This window comes from Pinus tabuliformis, chromosome 3_1 (assembly GCF_031772625.1).
Source record: "Pinus tabuliformis cultivar Carrire ecotype Pingquan chromosome 3_1, CPIR1, whole genome shotgun sequence".
Classification (NCBI taxonomy): Eukaryota; Viridiplantae; Streptophyta; class Pinopsida; order Pinales; family Pinaceae; genus Pinus; species Pinus tabuliformis.
In genome coordinates this window covers 436,591,541-436,607,667 of record NC_142301.1, presented here as the reverse complement: position 1 = coordinate 436,607,667, position 16,127 = coordinate 436,591,541, and the positions used below count along the sequence as shown (strand labels likewise).

Genomic DNA, 16,127 nt, shown 5'->3' with positions numbered 1-16,127 from the left:
AATTGGAATTCATGACATTTTTCTTGGGATTCGTGTCATTGCATTGGGGTCTGTGACTACATAGTGGATGATAAGGATGCCACCTCATTATAGAGGTGTCCACATGAACACTTTGTACACTTGTTAGCATATGGAGCATGCATGAGCCATTTGGACATGTATCTACTTTGTTTGTGTGAAGATTCTTCTCCAAGGTGCACCTTTTCTTTCTTGGACCCACACGTGTGCTTCTAGAACTTTCTAGAAGGGTGCTCCTCAAAATTCCTTATTTATCCACACGTTTGAGTAATTTAGTGCATGATTAGTGGGGTTACTTAGGACCCCCCTTCTTCTTGGGTATTCTTTTGACTCTACATGTGTGTGGATAGGTTGTTAGCTCAATATGTGCAGGCTGCACTTGTTCTCATTGTCTCATGGACCACACCGGTGGTGATTTGTTAGTATTTGCACACTTTGAGGGCACCTCCTTGATTGAGGGTTTATTGTAACTTCCAGTGGTATTTTCCCATGGTTTTATTTGGAAACATGGTTTTAGGCTCATGGTTCCATCTCAACACATGGTATGAGCATGTTGTATCATTCTAGCTCACGATTTTCATTGTATAGTATTAGGGGAGGCCTGTATCTATATAAGAAGGGTGCCTCTGACATTTTTACGGTTAGAAATTGAATGAAAGACTTACTTGCTCATTATTTGTAGTTTCTTCTATTTTCTTGAATAAGATGTTCTGGGATAATAAAAAGGGGCTTGATGTGCACATGGTTATTGAGGAAGGAGCTATTGCAAAGCAAGCAAATGCAAGTAAGGTATGAAATATTTCTATGTCATTTCTTTGTGAAATTTTAGACTAGATCTTTGTATTAGAGGTGAATATCTAGGGGTTTTACCTCTTTACCTTAGATTCATGTTTTAAATTTTAAAGTTTGCAATATTTCAATTGATTTATTTTTGGGTTAACCTCTTTGTGACTCTCCCAAGTCAGATTTTTAGATTTGATGCTCACTAAACATTCTTTAGAGATGTTTGGGGATCAAACACTAAAGGTAAAGAGGACATCTACTCAATGATTAGTCTAGATTCCATGCCCAATGGTAGCACTAGGTTTCTCTTTCTCTTTTCTAATCACATCATTCAAATTTTTGGGGATCAAACACTAAAGGTAAAGAGGACATCTACTCAATGATTAGTCTAGATTCCATGCCCAATGGTAGCACTAGGTTTCTCTTTCTCTTTTCTAATCACATCATTCAAATTTCTCTCTTTTAAATTTCTATTTTTTATTTTTATTTTAGCAATCTGGGGTTTTATCTAGGTTGGCTCTTTTACAAGTTTCATTAAACTAACCATTTGATATTTTTCAACAAACTTGGGTTCTATATGCAGGTCACCCTTCTTGATTGGTTTATTAAAATTGTTTTGCATTTTTGAAATTGGATCTAAGGTATTCCTTTTTGTTTTAATCCTATGCTTAGATCTGATTCTCATGATAAGTGAACGCTAATCTTTATTGAAGTTTTTCTTAATGCTAGAACACACATTAATCAGTTCTATGGCATATGTGTTTTTCATATGCTTGCTTTCACATTTCATGATTTGGCTTTCGTTTGTTGGTCTAACCAAATGTTTTGACATAAAACACCAAAATCAAGGCATAATATTCTTGTAAGCCATTTTTTTTGTAAGGTTAAATTTTCTATTGATTAATCAAAACAATGCAAAATATATATTCTTGTTTTGCTTTGGTTTGCCACTAGGGGAACCAAACTAGTGGAAAAACCATAAATTCTTCAATATCCATACATGGTTTTCAAAAGAAAGATAAAAAAGAGCAATGTTTGGTTTGAAGACCTTTACTATTTAAATCAAGTGACAAAAATATCTCGATAAACAAAAAACCCAAGATAAAAAACTAGAGAGATAGTAGCAGTTCATGCTAGGGGAGATGAGTTGGAGGGAACCACCTCTATTGGCGTTTGCCATTGTTAGGAGAGTTACTCAGGTTAGGTGGGAGTGGTCTTTGATCCGCTTTATGCGCTAGTCCAAGGTCTCCATATACATATGCAACTCATCAAGCATGAGGAAAATCTTCTTGTTTACTTCATTCCTATCCAATAAAACTTTGCTCAAAATTGTCTTCATATGTCAGTATAAACCCACCATGTGCATATATTTATTATGTCTACCACAGGTATGATCCGTGTCAGGTACCTAAGCAACAGCTTCCCCTGCTATATCTACTTGGATGTTTGGTGGCGTTTAAGAGTAATATAGTTTGGCCAAGGATTCTACTCTTTGACAAGTGCGAGATCCACCTCTTGCTTTGTAGTATGTGACTCCATGGCGACATCTTGCGCGTTGATGCAACATGGTAAACACCCAAGACTTATGATAGAGCTAATGGAGAGGTTGTGTAGTAGTGAGGGTGGGAGGGTCACAGAGAGAAGGACGAATTGTAGCAGAGCAGTTGAAATGGTAGACTTGAACAACACTGGAGGAGCTCCAAGGATCGGGGATCAAAACCTGAAGATTGCTCAACGGGAAGGGAGGGAAGCATGAAGGATGAAACAAGAGAAGAGGGTAGCCCAGAGAAGGTCGACTGCACATGCCCATGCATGATGTGACTAAGAGAGCAAACAACAATGCAAAACAAAAACAATGTTAGAAGAGCCCAAAGGTTGCTCTATAGAAGCCGACCACTTTGAAAACCAATACATTGCTGAGTTAAACTCTCAAAACTCATAAAAGATGAATGAAATCATGGATGTGTGTGAGAGTAGATTTTCCATAACGCACTTAGCACTACGATTGTAGATGAGAGGATGTAATATTCCTTTTGGGAAATATATAGTAAATGAACAAAGATGAACTTGTAACAACAAAATAATAGCAAATTAACACAATTAACAATTAGATACACAAATGGACACCAACAAAGCCATTTTATTAATCCACTTGAAAGAGTACATCAGTATGAAGGAATAGTGGAACTTGGGCTTACTAAGCAAGCAGAGCAAAACCCAAAAAAAGATCTTTGGCCCAAATGATGTATGACTTTGGAATGATGTAGATAGCTTAGTAGGAAAAGCTGATGCTGGCTGGCTGATAGAATGATGACGGTTGGCCTAGAAAATGCTTGGATCAACCTGTAAATCCTCCCATAATATCCTCTCCAAAAACCTGAAATACCAAGAAAGGGTTTGGCCGGGAACCTAGAAATGAGAGACCCCACAAAATAGTGCGTATGGCCCAGTTGAGCAACTAATGCAACCCTCTGCAAAAAATGATACTATGGGGATTGGCCCCAATCCGTTCACCGGAAACTCCTCCAAAAACTCCGCCAATAGCCTCCAAACTGAACTGCAACTGATAAGCACTCCTATGAATTCTAGGTGAATTCACTAAGGGAAAAGATGGGTACTCGCCCACTCTCACTAAATCACATGAGGGTTTCCATCTTGGGGCTACAAAAGTTGGGAACCAGGTTCTCCAAACCTCACCAAAGACCAAATACGTAAATCCAAGATTTTCCAATGATGTGCTCCCCCACTCCTTTTATATATCTAATGGGTCCCTCTCTAACCTTCTAGAAGTATTTTACTTTATTATTTTATTTTTATCTTACGCGATTTTTTATTTTAGTCACTTTTTCCCCTTTTTGGCCCTTTTTTCTCCTATTAAGCACCTTTCCTCTTTTTATCAATAAAGTGATTGATTAAAATTCTCTTTTTAACCTGAGAAATGATTATTGGGCCATCACACCTTCTCCACCCACTGGAAAGTTGGAAACCCATCCATGCTATCCGCATCACAAGGAAAACTGAAAAATGGGAACATTACAGAGGAGGAGGTATCATAGCAGCATAATATCTCAAATTGGAAATACCTTCGCCACCTTTTGGCATTAAATCCTCATGGTGGTGGCAATACCTGGCACATGCCCTTTCAACATTGCAAGGTGGGAAAACCAACATGCCAACCTCCACTTGTCACGTCGCTTCCCACTCCATACAGGGATTGTTAATCCATTACAACTGTTGAAGAATGTAACTAGTGTCAGTCTTCATAATTGTACTTGAGTCATGATGTAATATATATTTGTCAAAAGATTTTGTTTTTATTAAATTGACTTATTAAAACATGGGTTTCATGCTTGGGTCAATGGTTCATAGGTCATAGCACCCAATGTGTGCTTTAGGATTTTTTATTGAGTCAAAGTCAAAATAAAGAAAATTGTTTTGGTGTCAAAGGATCTCCTCCATCAAGTCAACTCCTTCTCATGTAATGACAACCACCTATCCCTCAAATTAGGCCTCCAAACATTTGACAAAAGGTCAACAAGTCGACCTCAAAATCAATTGACAAGTTGGCTGCTGGTGTCTCCTTGTTTTATGTTTTGATAGTTGTTTGATGAACAAAGAATAATAACTATAAGAAGAAGAAGAATAACTTAATTAAGAAATCACAAGCATCTATCAAAAGATAAAGAGAAATCAATATAAACAGATCTGATCTTCTTGCCCTAGATTTCTCAACATGCTATCACAACAAGGTTCGTTTGTGTAAGGGCAGAAAGAAGGTCATATAAGGCTTCAAGACAAGAAGAGAAACCAAGTCTCCTAGGACCGAATTCCTAGAGAAATGAAAAACAAATTATGGGCACATCAATAAGCCCTATACACAGTCATTAGGCCGCAAGCAATTCAATGAAGTTTCAAGAGGTTAGAAGCATTGTTTCAAAGGTCCGAAGACAACTCTCTTAAGACAGAGCTCTTTGAGCTAGAAATCAAAGTCTTGAGCATCTTCTAAGGATCCAAAATTCTATGTACTCTCAGAAATCCAAAAATCTTTTATTTCACCTCTATAATTCGGAGACCGAATAAATCCTCCCTAGTTGAGAGGGAGAGATAGACACATCATTATTGTCTTCACTTTGTGAAGAAAGAATGGAGGATCGGCGAAGCATCTGGTTTTCGATACTCTTTGAGGATGAGGTAGGGCATCCAATAGATAAGAGTAGTCAAAGAGGAAATTCCTTGAGGATGTGTTATTCCCAGGCAGGAATTGTCTTAAAAGGACATACCCTTTGAACACCCGGGTGGGGTATGTGCCTGAGAGACAATGATGATGGTGTCTATTAGTCATCGGTCTCACTGGCATTGTGCTCTGATCTTTGGAGAGATAGAGTTGTTAGTCAAGGCCTTGCTATGTGACAACGCTGGTTGGTATGATGAGATGCAAAGAGATAAGCTAAAATGATAGCTTATAAAATGGCTTACTAATCCGACTCTGGAGTGTTGAAATGTGTAACTAGGTTCGGTCTTCATAAATGTGAAATGTACTCTTGATTTTTATATATTGTAAAATGAGAGAAAAATTATTATTGTTAGTTTTGTAGCATGGGTTTCATGCTCAAGGTCTTTTTATTTAGAGGTCAAGCAACCATTGAGTGCTTCTAGGGTTTGTCCTAGTGTCAAGAAGTCAATAGTCATTGTCATATGAAGAAGACCCCATTGGGCATATTGTAACATGCCAAAATAATTACTTTTTTTAATTTAAAAGTGTCAAAATACCCTCCAAGACCAAGTCAGCTTGACAACCATGAAGTGGACGTCATTAGGGCATGTTGCCCTCCTTGGAAGCCTATATATAGGAGGGAATGCGACCTCCTATGGACACTCACTCATTCCTCATCATCTAAGTGAAGACGAGGCAGAAGATAGACAAGTGAAGAAGGATAGAAGGACGAAGGATGAAGTGTTTGGGTTATTTCTCTCTCTCTCTCACACGTGCCAAGATCAGGCTAGGGTTTTGCAATTGCAAGATTGAAGTTGTGAAAATTGTAGAAAGAAGGTCGAAGAAAGGACTACTAGGTCACCTATGAGCCCTAGAAGGAGAAGCAACCCAAGTGAAGGTCAAAGGAAGCCTTGAAAGCCCTAAATTTGCCCACACATATGGAAGCAACAACTGTTGCAAGGGCCGAAAATTTCATACCTTCATTTGAGGCCGAAATTCCGTAGCTGGGGGTCAAAATTGTGCAGCTAGAAGAGATTTGACTGGGTTTGTCTTGGATAGAAGAAGCACATCATTTGGAAGGTCTGGCTTGGCCTTGGAATTCGTCATTTGAAGAATCTATAAGAAGAGATGAGATATGTGGGTTTTCCTCTCAAGTGGAGAGGTTTTGGCCCTGGATTGCAGCCTACATCCTGTGTTCTTGTGTACTATTGATCTTCATGTTTTTGGTAGTTGTTTGATGATAAGAACAACATAATAATAAGAGAAGAAGCTAATAAGTAAGAAAAAGTAAAGATATATCACAAGAAGTTATCAAGTATAAGAGAAACCATCCTAACTGCAGCCCTATGCATATGAGTATCAATTTGATCCACCATTGGAGAGGAGTGAGAGTCTAAGTAAGAGAAAAATGTATATTGTATGGTTTGTTCTAGTACCAACTTCACAATGTTTACTTGTAGAACCATGGTAACTTTGCAAGAAAAGTTGTAGTAGAACAACAAAGGATGCAATATGGGGCAAAGTTGCGAGCAACCAAGGTCCAAGACCATGGACAACCATTGTGTACTAGCAACAAGACTAAGTTGTGGAAGCCCAAAGTCCACAACTGTAAGGTGGTGACATTCCAAGGCCTACAAACCCAAGGTTGCAGGACAGTTGTCGGGAGCCTAGAGTCTTCTAATGGTTGGAATGTTGCAATTGTTTTGCATTCAAACGACTGCCTTTTAAAGACTTGTTTCCCACATTCTCACCATCTTCCATATCTAAATAGTTGTCCTCATCTAGTCTTATTCTCGTGGTCTTCATTGTTTTCTTAGTCTCAGCTTAGAATCCATTTTTTACTAAAATTCCCAAATCCCACAATTAGATCATGTTCCTTAGAAAAACAAAGAAACCCTTGAAGCATCTTCTTTATGATGTCAATAAAGGGTGTTAGCTTGTCCCATTTACCATCAAAGCCATACTTTTCTTTCTATCAAAACTATCATGTCGAAGTCCTATAATATCATCATTAATGGACTGCCTGCTTTAATATAGTTACCCAATTATCACTTATCAACCCCTTTTCATCCTTAGAATAGCTTGCTGCATAATTGTTATCCTTTGTCCCGTCTTGAAACACGATTAATATTATTTCCATTAGCCTAAGATCAACTCTCTTATTTGCCGATTTATCAGCCCATATTTAGACATCTCTGTATATCAACAAACTGGATTTCCTCAAACTTGTTGGCTAAACCATTACTTTTATTTAGAAGATTCTGCAATGCCATTTTATTTTACTTCAATCCTATCATATAATTGATTACCAATGAATAGTTTCCTAAAACCACAAGATTATTAGTATTCAAGCTCTATTAGCTCACTGAACCTTTACAAATGACTATCTATTTAGCAGCATTGTTTGTGGTGCCTTACCATATTCATATTGCATAAAGTAATAGTATATTTTCCCCACTGTTTTCCACTAATCCTCCTCAAAATCTCATATACAACCTGTCAAAATCTCAATCTAATTAATGAATTTTATAGGTTAATTATTAATTACTCATGGGTTGCCTATCGACAATGATGGACACCATGATACCTTAAGGCTATTGCAATATTGCTTATATTTAATAAGTTAATGCTAGAAATTAAGTTAAGAGATATAATAAATGAATGGGCATATAAGTTGCTAATACATTTCATTGTGGCATCATCTATACATCATTTCAATGCTCTAATTCTGAGTGGCAAAGTCAGTCTGTACTTAAGTCCTAACCAGAAACCACAAAGAAAGGAAACTAACCCCAGAGTTGATTTTCTTTTGTACAAAGTTTTCACTTTTGGTGTTTGATTACCATGCACATTTGTCTTTTAGTAAACTGATCTGAAATCTGTTTTCTATAATGCCCTTTGTTTTGTAGGAACAAGTAAAGGAAGCTATTTAAATTGTGGATGCCACATTGTTGTCTCCATTTGAGTTTCCATCCTTTTTTTCTTTTCAAAGTTCCAAAAGAAGTCATTATTTCTATGTATATGAATTTGTTCTATTTGTTATAAAGGCTAATGTGATCTTAGAGCAACATGGATGGTAGGTGGATGTAAATGATGGCAGGCACAAGTCGTTCCATGGAGTTTTAGAGGTTGTTGAGAAGGAATATCCTATAGAGTCTATTTGGTTGAGCGAAACTAAGTCTACAATTCATGGTAAGCTTTAAACATTTTTTGTTTAAGCCTGTCAAGAGGTTTAAATACTCTCATTCTGACTATTATGAAGGTAGGAGTTGCTGGAAATAGAAATAACATGCTAAATAAAATAAGAAATAAATGAGTTTATTTAAAAATATATGAATGACACCCAAAATATGAATTGGGTTAAGTTTAGAGAATATCCTGATAAAGGTTGTGTCCCGATGACATGAATGAATGCTGTGTCCTTTGGATTCTTGATGATGTAGCAATGTTGTTCTCAGATTTAGAAGCTTCAAACTTTTTTGTTTTTGCACCAAGGATATCATATAGTACATTAACTTGGGCATTCTGATTTCATTGACAACCTTTGCAAGTGGGATTCTAATTCTGAGTTTTGCTAGACGATTAATTGTGGTATAGTTAGAGTTGACTTTACGGGACACTTTATGAGCTAGGATTCTGATACAATATTGAAATCTTGATATTTTTTTTCTTGGTCGTATTTGATTGTAAAATTGTTTTTGTTGTTCTCTTCAGTCTCTACATCATGTTTGATCCATTTTACCTTTGATTGTAGAGAAATTAGTTGGCAGAGTCCTAAGACATACTATTTATTTAATAGATTTCTCACTTTGTTAAAATTGATACAAAATAAAACTCCACAGAAACCCCAACATGCCAAGCAGCATAAATCTCAAGAGTTGAGTGAAGCACTACAGCGCTTGTGTAGCATCTTTAAGAATTTTGTTATGGTCCATTTTGATCAGTCATATATAAGGAGTCACAACTGCACTCTTAGACAATTTCAACATGAACAATGCTTGATCAATTTTTCCTTGTAGACTCGTTGTTAATCTTCCATGCCTATTTTTGTGACATCAAGCTTGTAATTCCTCTACAAGCAATGGTTACATTAGGAATCAGACAAATTCTCAACTTGCAATGGGAATGCAAGACATGGAATGGAGATTTGATCGCCATGGTATTTGTTGAACTTAAAAGTATTGAAGACTCTTTAATTGATGTGAAGCAAGATGAACCTACATAGGAAGAGGATACCAACTTTTCAAATAAGGCTAGGAGTAAACGTGTTAAATCACTAAAATGCACTAAAGAACCTTAGTAGCATTTTTTATGTTATAGTTGTTGGCAGTATCCACACAATCTTGGAGATGTTGCATGGTATTTTATTGCAGAGACACCCACAATTTATACAGTGGTGCAGATTGTTCTTGATATTTCTGATTGTTTTCGAGTTTTTCAGGCTGCCAATTTTTCCAATATATTCTGAGTTTTTCAGGTTCAAGTTTATTCTTTCTAATATCTTCCTCAATATTATCAATAAGTTTTTGTTGAAATTTTGTATCTAGGGGCAATTAGTGCAACTTTCAAAATTTCACCTTACACTAGAGGTTTCTTGGATCAAATCCCTGTGAACTTTGAGCCTTAGGGCTGATCTGAAATTTAATTTACAACAGCAAACAACAGATAATATTTCATATTTCACTTTGCTTCAACCCAACACAATAGGTAGCTCAAGAGAAAAGATACCAGGCAAATTCCAAGAAGTTTCAGCTCTTAGGGCACACTTTTCCAAGCATATACCTTATCTAAAAATCATTTTATTACAGCAGAAAATCTGCTTTGTAATCTTCAAATGATATGTCAAATCCAAGGTTACTTGGGAGCGGGAGCCGGAGCGACTTTTTCAGAAGCTCCCGGTTTGGGAGCGAATCCGGGAGTGTTTTATATATATATATATATTATATTTTGATGCATATATGTCAACAAAAACATGTAGAATGATGAATTAGATATAAAAATTATAAAAAACATAGATTGAACCATATAACAACAATCATCTAGAAGTTATAATCTTCATCAACCACGTCCACAAATTAATAACATGCAACATATTGAGTCTCATGAATCATGATTCATCAATCTTAAAGTTTCAAGCTTTCAAAATTCAATATATAACATTTATCATCATTGATCACCAAAGTTGTACTTGTAAGCTAAGTGTAACTATTACAACCAATAATATCTAACATGAAATGAAATATTATGAAATGAAACAACTTTCAACTTTCATGAAACATCATATTCATAATTCATTACCAATGAGTTATAATTGCCAACTTCAAATTTCAAACTTAAATTGTCATAAATTGTTTACAAAAAATATCATAATAAATATGAAAGAGTCAACAATTATAAAAACTACTAGAAACTAGAAAAGAAAAGTAAATCTATCATCTACATCTTTCTTTTGCCACCACGAATAATGTCTAATTTCTGAGCAGGTTGTGGTGGTCTTCTAGGAGTCTCCTCCCGCACAGTCCCACGACCAGAACCAAAAGGCAAATTCCCTCCATGTGTGGATGTACATGGAGGCGGCGACAACAAAGGAACAAGACTTGGAACTCGAGCACTGCTACTGGATGGTGGGGGTGGCATGGTTGTTGCTTCATCTTCCTCTCTCATAAGTTCTGCTTCCAGTTCTTCAAGATGTATAGTGCCATCCTCCAAATTATCGTCCTCTAGGTGGTTGTCCCAAATTTTATATGTTGGATCCTCATAAGCCCGATCACAGTAATGACTCAACAACCTCAAGTTGTAGTGCACATAAACCAAGCTTTTTGCCTGGTTTTCATTGAGTCTGTTTCTTCTCACATTATGTATGAAGCTGTAGGTGCTCCAACACCTCTTTGCAAAAGAAGTATTTACAACCTGTGAGAGAACTTTTTTTGCCAATTTTGGCAAAAGTCCCATGCCGCCATATGCTTCCCACCATGTGAGAGCATCAAATCTATCTCTATCTTCCATTGCATGCAAAGAACCAAACAAACCAGTGCAACTGAAGTATCTGCCTAATTCAAGATGTAGATTAGCACACTCCTCCCTGTCAGGTACCAACTTGTTTAATGCTTCCATATATCCTGTAGATACCTCTGGATCTATATGGGGTTTGACCCTAATCCCACCCCCAGGTGCAGGTTGGCCCAACCAAGTTGGAGAGTAGTATTTTGGCATAAGGATATACACCAAGGCATGTAGTGGAACATTAAGTTTATTCCATTGTGTACACACACAATTGTGAATCAATGTATACAAGTTGGGATCATCTTTCTGAACAATATCTTTTATTTGCCCCAACATGGTATCCATCTGCTCATACACCTCCCCAATCACTGGTTTATCTGTATCTGCAAAATGAATCATGTGATAAATGGGCTTGGTGAATTCCAATACTTGCCTCATATGTGCCCAAAACTGACCATCAAGAGCGGTCTCCTCCACCTGTTCAAAACCTTGCTTGTCAGCTGTATTTGTAGCCCTTTCCTTTAATACCTGCTAGTGTGGACTTGATACCATGCTAGCTAATGACTCTCTTACCTTCAAAAGGCGCCTGAAGGTGAGTTAATAGCTAGCAAATCTAGTCTTCGCAATCTTCAACAACTCCAATCTTGAGTGACTGTGGAAAAGCCCATGGGTATTGCTATGATTTGTAACAAATTTTATCATTTGTTTTCCTCTCTTGTACAAACCACCAATCCATTTGTATTGTTGGTTTTTGTTCCTAATAATATCATGCATCAAAAGGTTCATTGTGTGAACCAACCTAGACCAAAATATGTTGGGGTATTTATCCTCAATAATTGCTCCCGTTGCCTTACGATTAGGAGCATTATCAGTGATGATTTGGATGACATTGTATGGCCCAATACGTTCAATTGTTTCAAGTAATGGTTCTGCAATGTTGATGTCGGTCTTGAACTTGTTTGAGTAATCATATGCTGAAAGAAAGATGGCACCACTAACAGACACAACAAGAACACTTATTAATGGCTTGCCTTTTACATTTGTCCATCCATTAGATACAATGGACACCCCACGTTCAGTCCAAGAATTTGTCATTCTGCTCAAAGAATGTGATATTTTCGCTGTTTTCATTATCAAGTCCAATGGTTCTACACTTGTCATACCCAGGGCTCTTGTATCCTTTAGGGGCATCATTTATGGCAGAAACCATTTCATGCCAATAAGGTGAGCAAAGAACATTGAATGGTATCCCACATGCATAGAGAAACGGGTAAACTTTTGAATTCACATCATTCCTACACCCTTCATCAAGGAAACCTAATATCGTTCTACGCCTTAATGAGATGTTTGGTGACCCTGTGCCTCCATATCCACTGCCATGGGAGGATGCTGAAGGAGTTCTTTGTGCATGTGATTGTGAGCTTGGCTCAAAGAAAACCTTAGATTTGTATTGGGTTTCCTCCTCTTCCCTAATGTATTTGGCTCTATCTGCTGCTGACACACTTGCACAAGTTTTGATTCCTATTTGTTTATCTCCATCCCATGGCCTTTTCCCACAGAGGTGCCTTCTGGCGCGGGTGCATGAACCTGTGTAATTATTGTCGCAATGGGGGCAGTGAAATTTAGTGGTTCCGCCCCCTTTGCCTGCTTCAGGCCTAGTAACATATTTCCACAATGGGGTTTGGTCTTGTTTAATTTTTTTGGGCTAAATCATGTTCACTCTTGTCTTCCTCATTAAGGTACTCCTCTCCGGGGTTTTCATCAAATCCACTATAACCCACTTCTTCATCCTCTTCTTCATGTTCAACCCTCATTTTTCTACTCTCCAACATCATAATAAGCAAAAAAGGAACCAAGAAGAAGAAAATGCCAAGCCATATAACCATGATGTTTGAAATTTGAAGTTTTGAATCTGCAAAAAAATGGAATGGGAAATAAAGAATTTTATTTATTTAGCAATGAACATAAAAAAAATGCTAGATTAGTGTAGATCCTACCTCTTTGGCCTCCAATTCCAAGCTCCAATCTCCCCTTGTAAGCTCCTCAAACTCCTCCAAGCTCCTCTCCTTGCTTCAAACTCTCTTGCTCTCTCAATGGGATGAAGTGAATAATGGGAGCGAAGATGGTCTATTTATCCCCCCCCTTCCCTCTCTCCCCTTTTCCATCCCTTTCCCCCTCTCTCTAAGCCACTGTTATCTCCCTCTCGGCCGCGCGGGTGTCCCCCTTTCCCTACTTCAAGCCTAGTAACATATTTCCACAATGGGGTTTGGTCTTGTTTAGTTTTTTGGGCTAAATCATGTTCACTCTTGTCCTCCTCACTAAGGCACTCCTCTCTGGGGTTTTCATCAAATCCACTATAACGCACTTCATCCTCTTCTTCATGTTCAACCCTCGTTTTTCTACTCTCTAACATCATAATAACCAAAAAAGGAACCAAGAAGAAGAAAATGCCAAGCCATATAACCATGATGTTTGAAATTTGAAGTTTTGAATCTGCAAAAAAATGGAATGGGAATGGGAATGGGAAATAGAGAATTTTATTTATTTATTTATTTAGCAATGAACATAAAAAAATGCTAGATTAGAGTGTATATCCTACCTCTTTGGCCTCCAATCCCAAGCTCCAATCTCCCCTTGCAAGCTCCTCAAACTCCGCCAAGCTCCTCTCCTTGCTTCAAACTCTCTTGCTCTCTCAATGGGATGAAGTGAATAATGGGAGGGGAGAGGGTCTATTTATTCCCCCCCTTCCCTCTGTCCCCTTTTCCCTCCCTTTCCCCCTCTCTCTAAGCCGCTGTTGTCTCCCTCTTGGCCGCATGGGTGTCGCTTTCCGCTAGCCGGGAGCGAATTTTCCAACTGGGGAGCGATCGGGAGCGATTGCTCCCTATTTGGAAAATTCGCTCCCGGAGCGGCGAGAGCGACACTCCCAAAAAAATAGGGAGTGATTTTTTTTGTCAGGAGCGCGCTCCTGAAATCGCTCCCCATTTGGGAGCGCACTCCCAACCCGTTCTTGAGTCGCTCCCGATCAAAGCACGAATTGGGAGTGGGATCGTGATGGGGGGGCACACCCCTGCAACCCTAGTCAAATCACTTCCCCCAGATTGGGTGATCGAAGGTATTGTTTGTTCAAGCATGGGAGAGACAGTTGGCTTACCATCCTTGTTTACATGCCATCACAGGCCTCTCCTCTAGCGTACATTTTTTGGAACCAAAGTTTCGGAAGTGTGATTTTCCAAACTCTTCAGAAGCGTCTATATATATATATTTTGTAAATATAAGTATGTTGTATTTCATACAAAAAAAACCTAGTAATACATAATAAACATAGGCATGTTCATGTTGAAATTTGGGGTAGCAATGGGATGAATTTCCCATGAGAAACCCATCTTGCCCCAGAGAGAATTTAATTTGGGTAAAATAAATTATTATTTGGCTCTCCTCTCATTATTATTAATGTGGCATAAAATTTGGACAATCAATCATTAAAGAAAATTTAAATATTATTTTGAGAAAATTTGAATTTAAGAATTTTCCCTCCACTTTTAAGTCGACCTCTTAATACTTCATGTCATCCTACCCAAAGGTTGTGACCTTTCACATGCGGAAACAACTATATATTGGTAATGATCCTCCATCATTCACACAACTATTTGATAATCTTCTGAAGCAAAAAAATTCGGACCTATGGTATGGATTCCTGAGGCAGCCGCAAGTCTGGAGGAGACATTCTAAGCGAAGGAGGAAAGGTGAACTTTTTTCTTGGGTGAAAAGTTCTGGCCAACTGCTCCTTGTGGAGTTTGGAAGGGCAAATTATCTATGCAAAGTATGTTTTCCTTTTGAGGTCTAGACCGAACCCTATTCTCCCGAAGTAGACCTCAAGTATGCGACCTATCTCTTTGGCTTTTCTTAAGTATTTTTCTATGGTTTATCGACGACTTATTATCCTTCTTTTTTGTAACCTATACTCCATTAATACGGCCCTTTTCTGTAGCTCATTTTGCGGCCTATTCTTCTGAGATTTATATGCGGCCTGTTACCCATCACCTTGTGGGTGATATCCATAGGAGAAAATTTTTCTCCTAGATGCTCCTCAACCAGTAGCCAACACCCCTTGCAACAACCAGATAGGTCGATGTGCCATTTTCTCTGCCACCTGAGTTAGCCATGTGGTCCTGTTGTCACCCGGATTGTACAGGTACCACGACAACCGCTCAGGGCAGGGGCTGTCACTTTGATCCCCGCCTACTCCGTTCTAGTTGTCTCCCAACAATAGGCTATGGGGGTAGTCCCTAAGATGAAGGAAAACAAGTTGGGAACCAATTTCATAGAATTTTAGCAAGATTGATGATTAGATTAGATTTCAGACTTGAGACCAGTGCCTTATGGAGTCACAATTCTTACTTATTATAAATTGAAACCAAGTAACCAGATAGACACCCGCTGCTTAAATGATTTATTAACCTATATGATGTGCAAATCCTAGGATATATGTGTGATGTAATGATCTTGCTTACTTTTAATTATATGCCTAGTCTAAGTAGAACCTATCCCTTAATTATTTTGAGAAATAGTTTTCGGAGTAGGTTGTGAAATGGAAGCCAACGGGAAGCTGACAGTGGCCTGATTAATAATACCTCCCCCTGTGTTCCACCCACCCAGTACCTCCGACACTGCAGAGACTATGGCTCTGACGATTGCAAGGTCACTGTGTTAACCACTAAGAAGAGTTGAATCCCTCAAGCTAATTAGAAAAGGGTTGCCCTAAGAGTCTATCAACCTAGCTTATTCTAGGAGGTAAGTTCTTAATGCAAGTTAGATCCGATAATGCTTATGCAAGATAGATTGAGTGAAGTCTTCTTAAGTTAAGATTGTTTATGTTATTTAAGTACTTAGTGTAAATTACCTTACAACAAGAGTACTTAACAATGATTAGATAACAATCTTAAGACAACATAGGTGCTTAAAGACATAAGTGCCAATATTCAACAATATTCCACAAAATGCTTAGAAAATGCCAAATGATCAATGTTGAGATGCTTACTTAGAATAATAACCAATGAAACTGAAGATGCCAAGTGCTTAAGATAGACAACCAAGATATCAAAGCCTCTTA

The 16,127-nt window shown here is 38.0% G+C and overlaps 1 protein-coding gene across 3 annotated transcripts in view; it reads left to right on the top strand.

Annotated features, from left to right (window-relative positions):
• Positions 1-16,127, top strand: part of LOC149187632 (uncharacterized) — a 231,972-nt gene that overhangs the window by 13,719 nt on the left and 202,126 nt on the right. For all 3 annotated transcript variants that reach the window (XM_089411412.1, XM_089411413.1, XM_089411414.1), the window contains exon 3: positions 8,095-8,206. In XM_089411412.1, the coding sequence (XP_089267538.1) occupies positions 8,095-8,206 (112 nt within the window). The remainder of the gene's footprint in view (positions 1-8,094; positions 8,207-16,127) is intronic.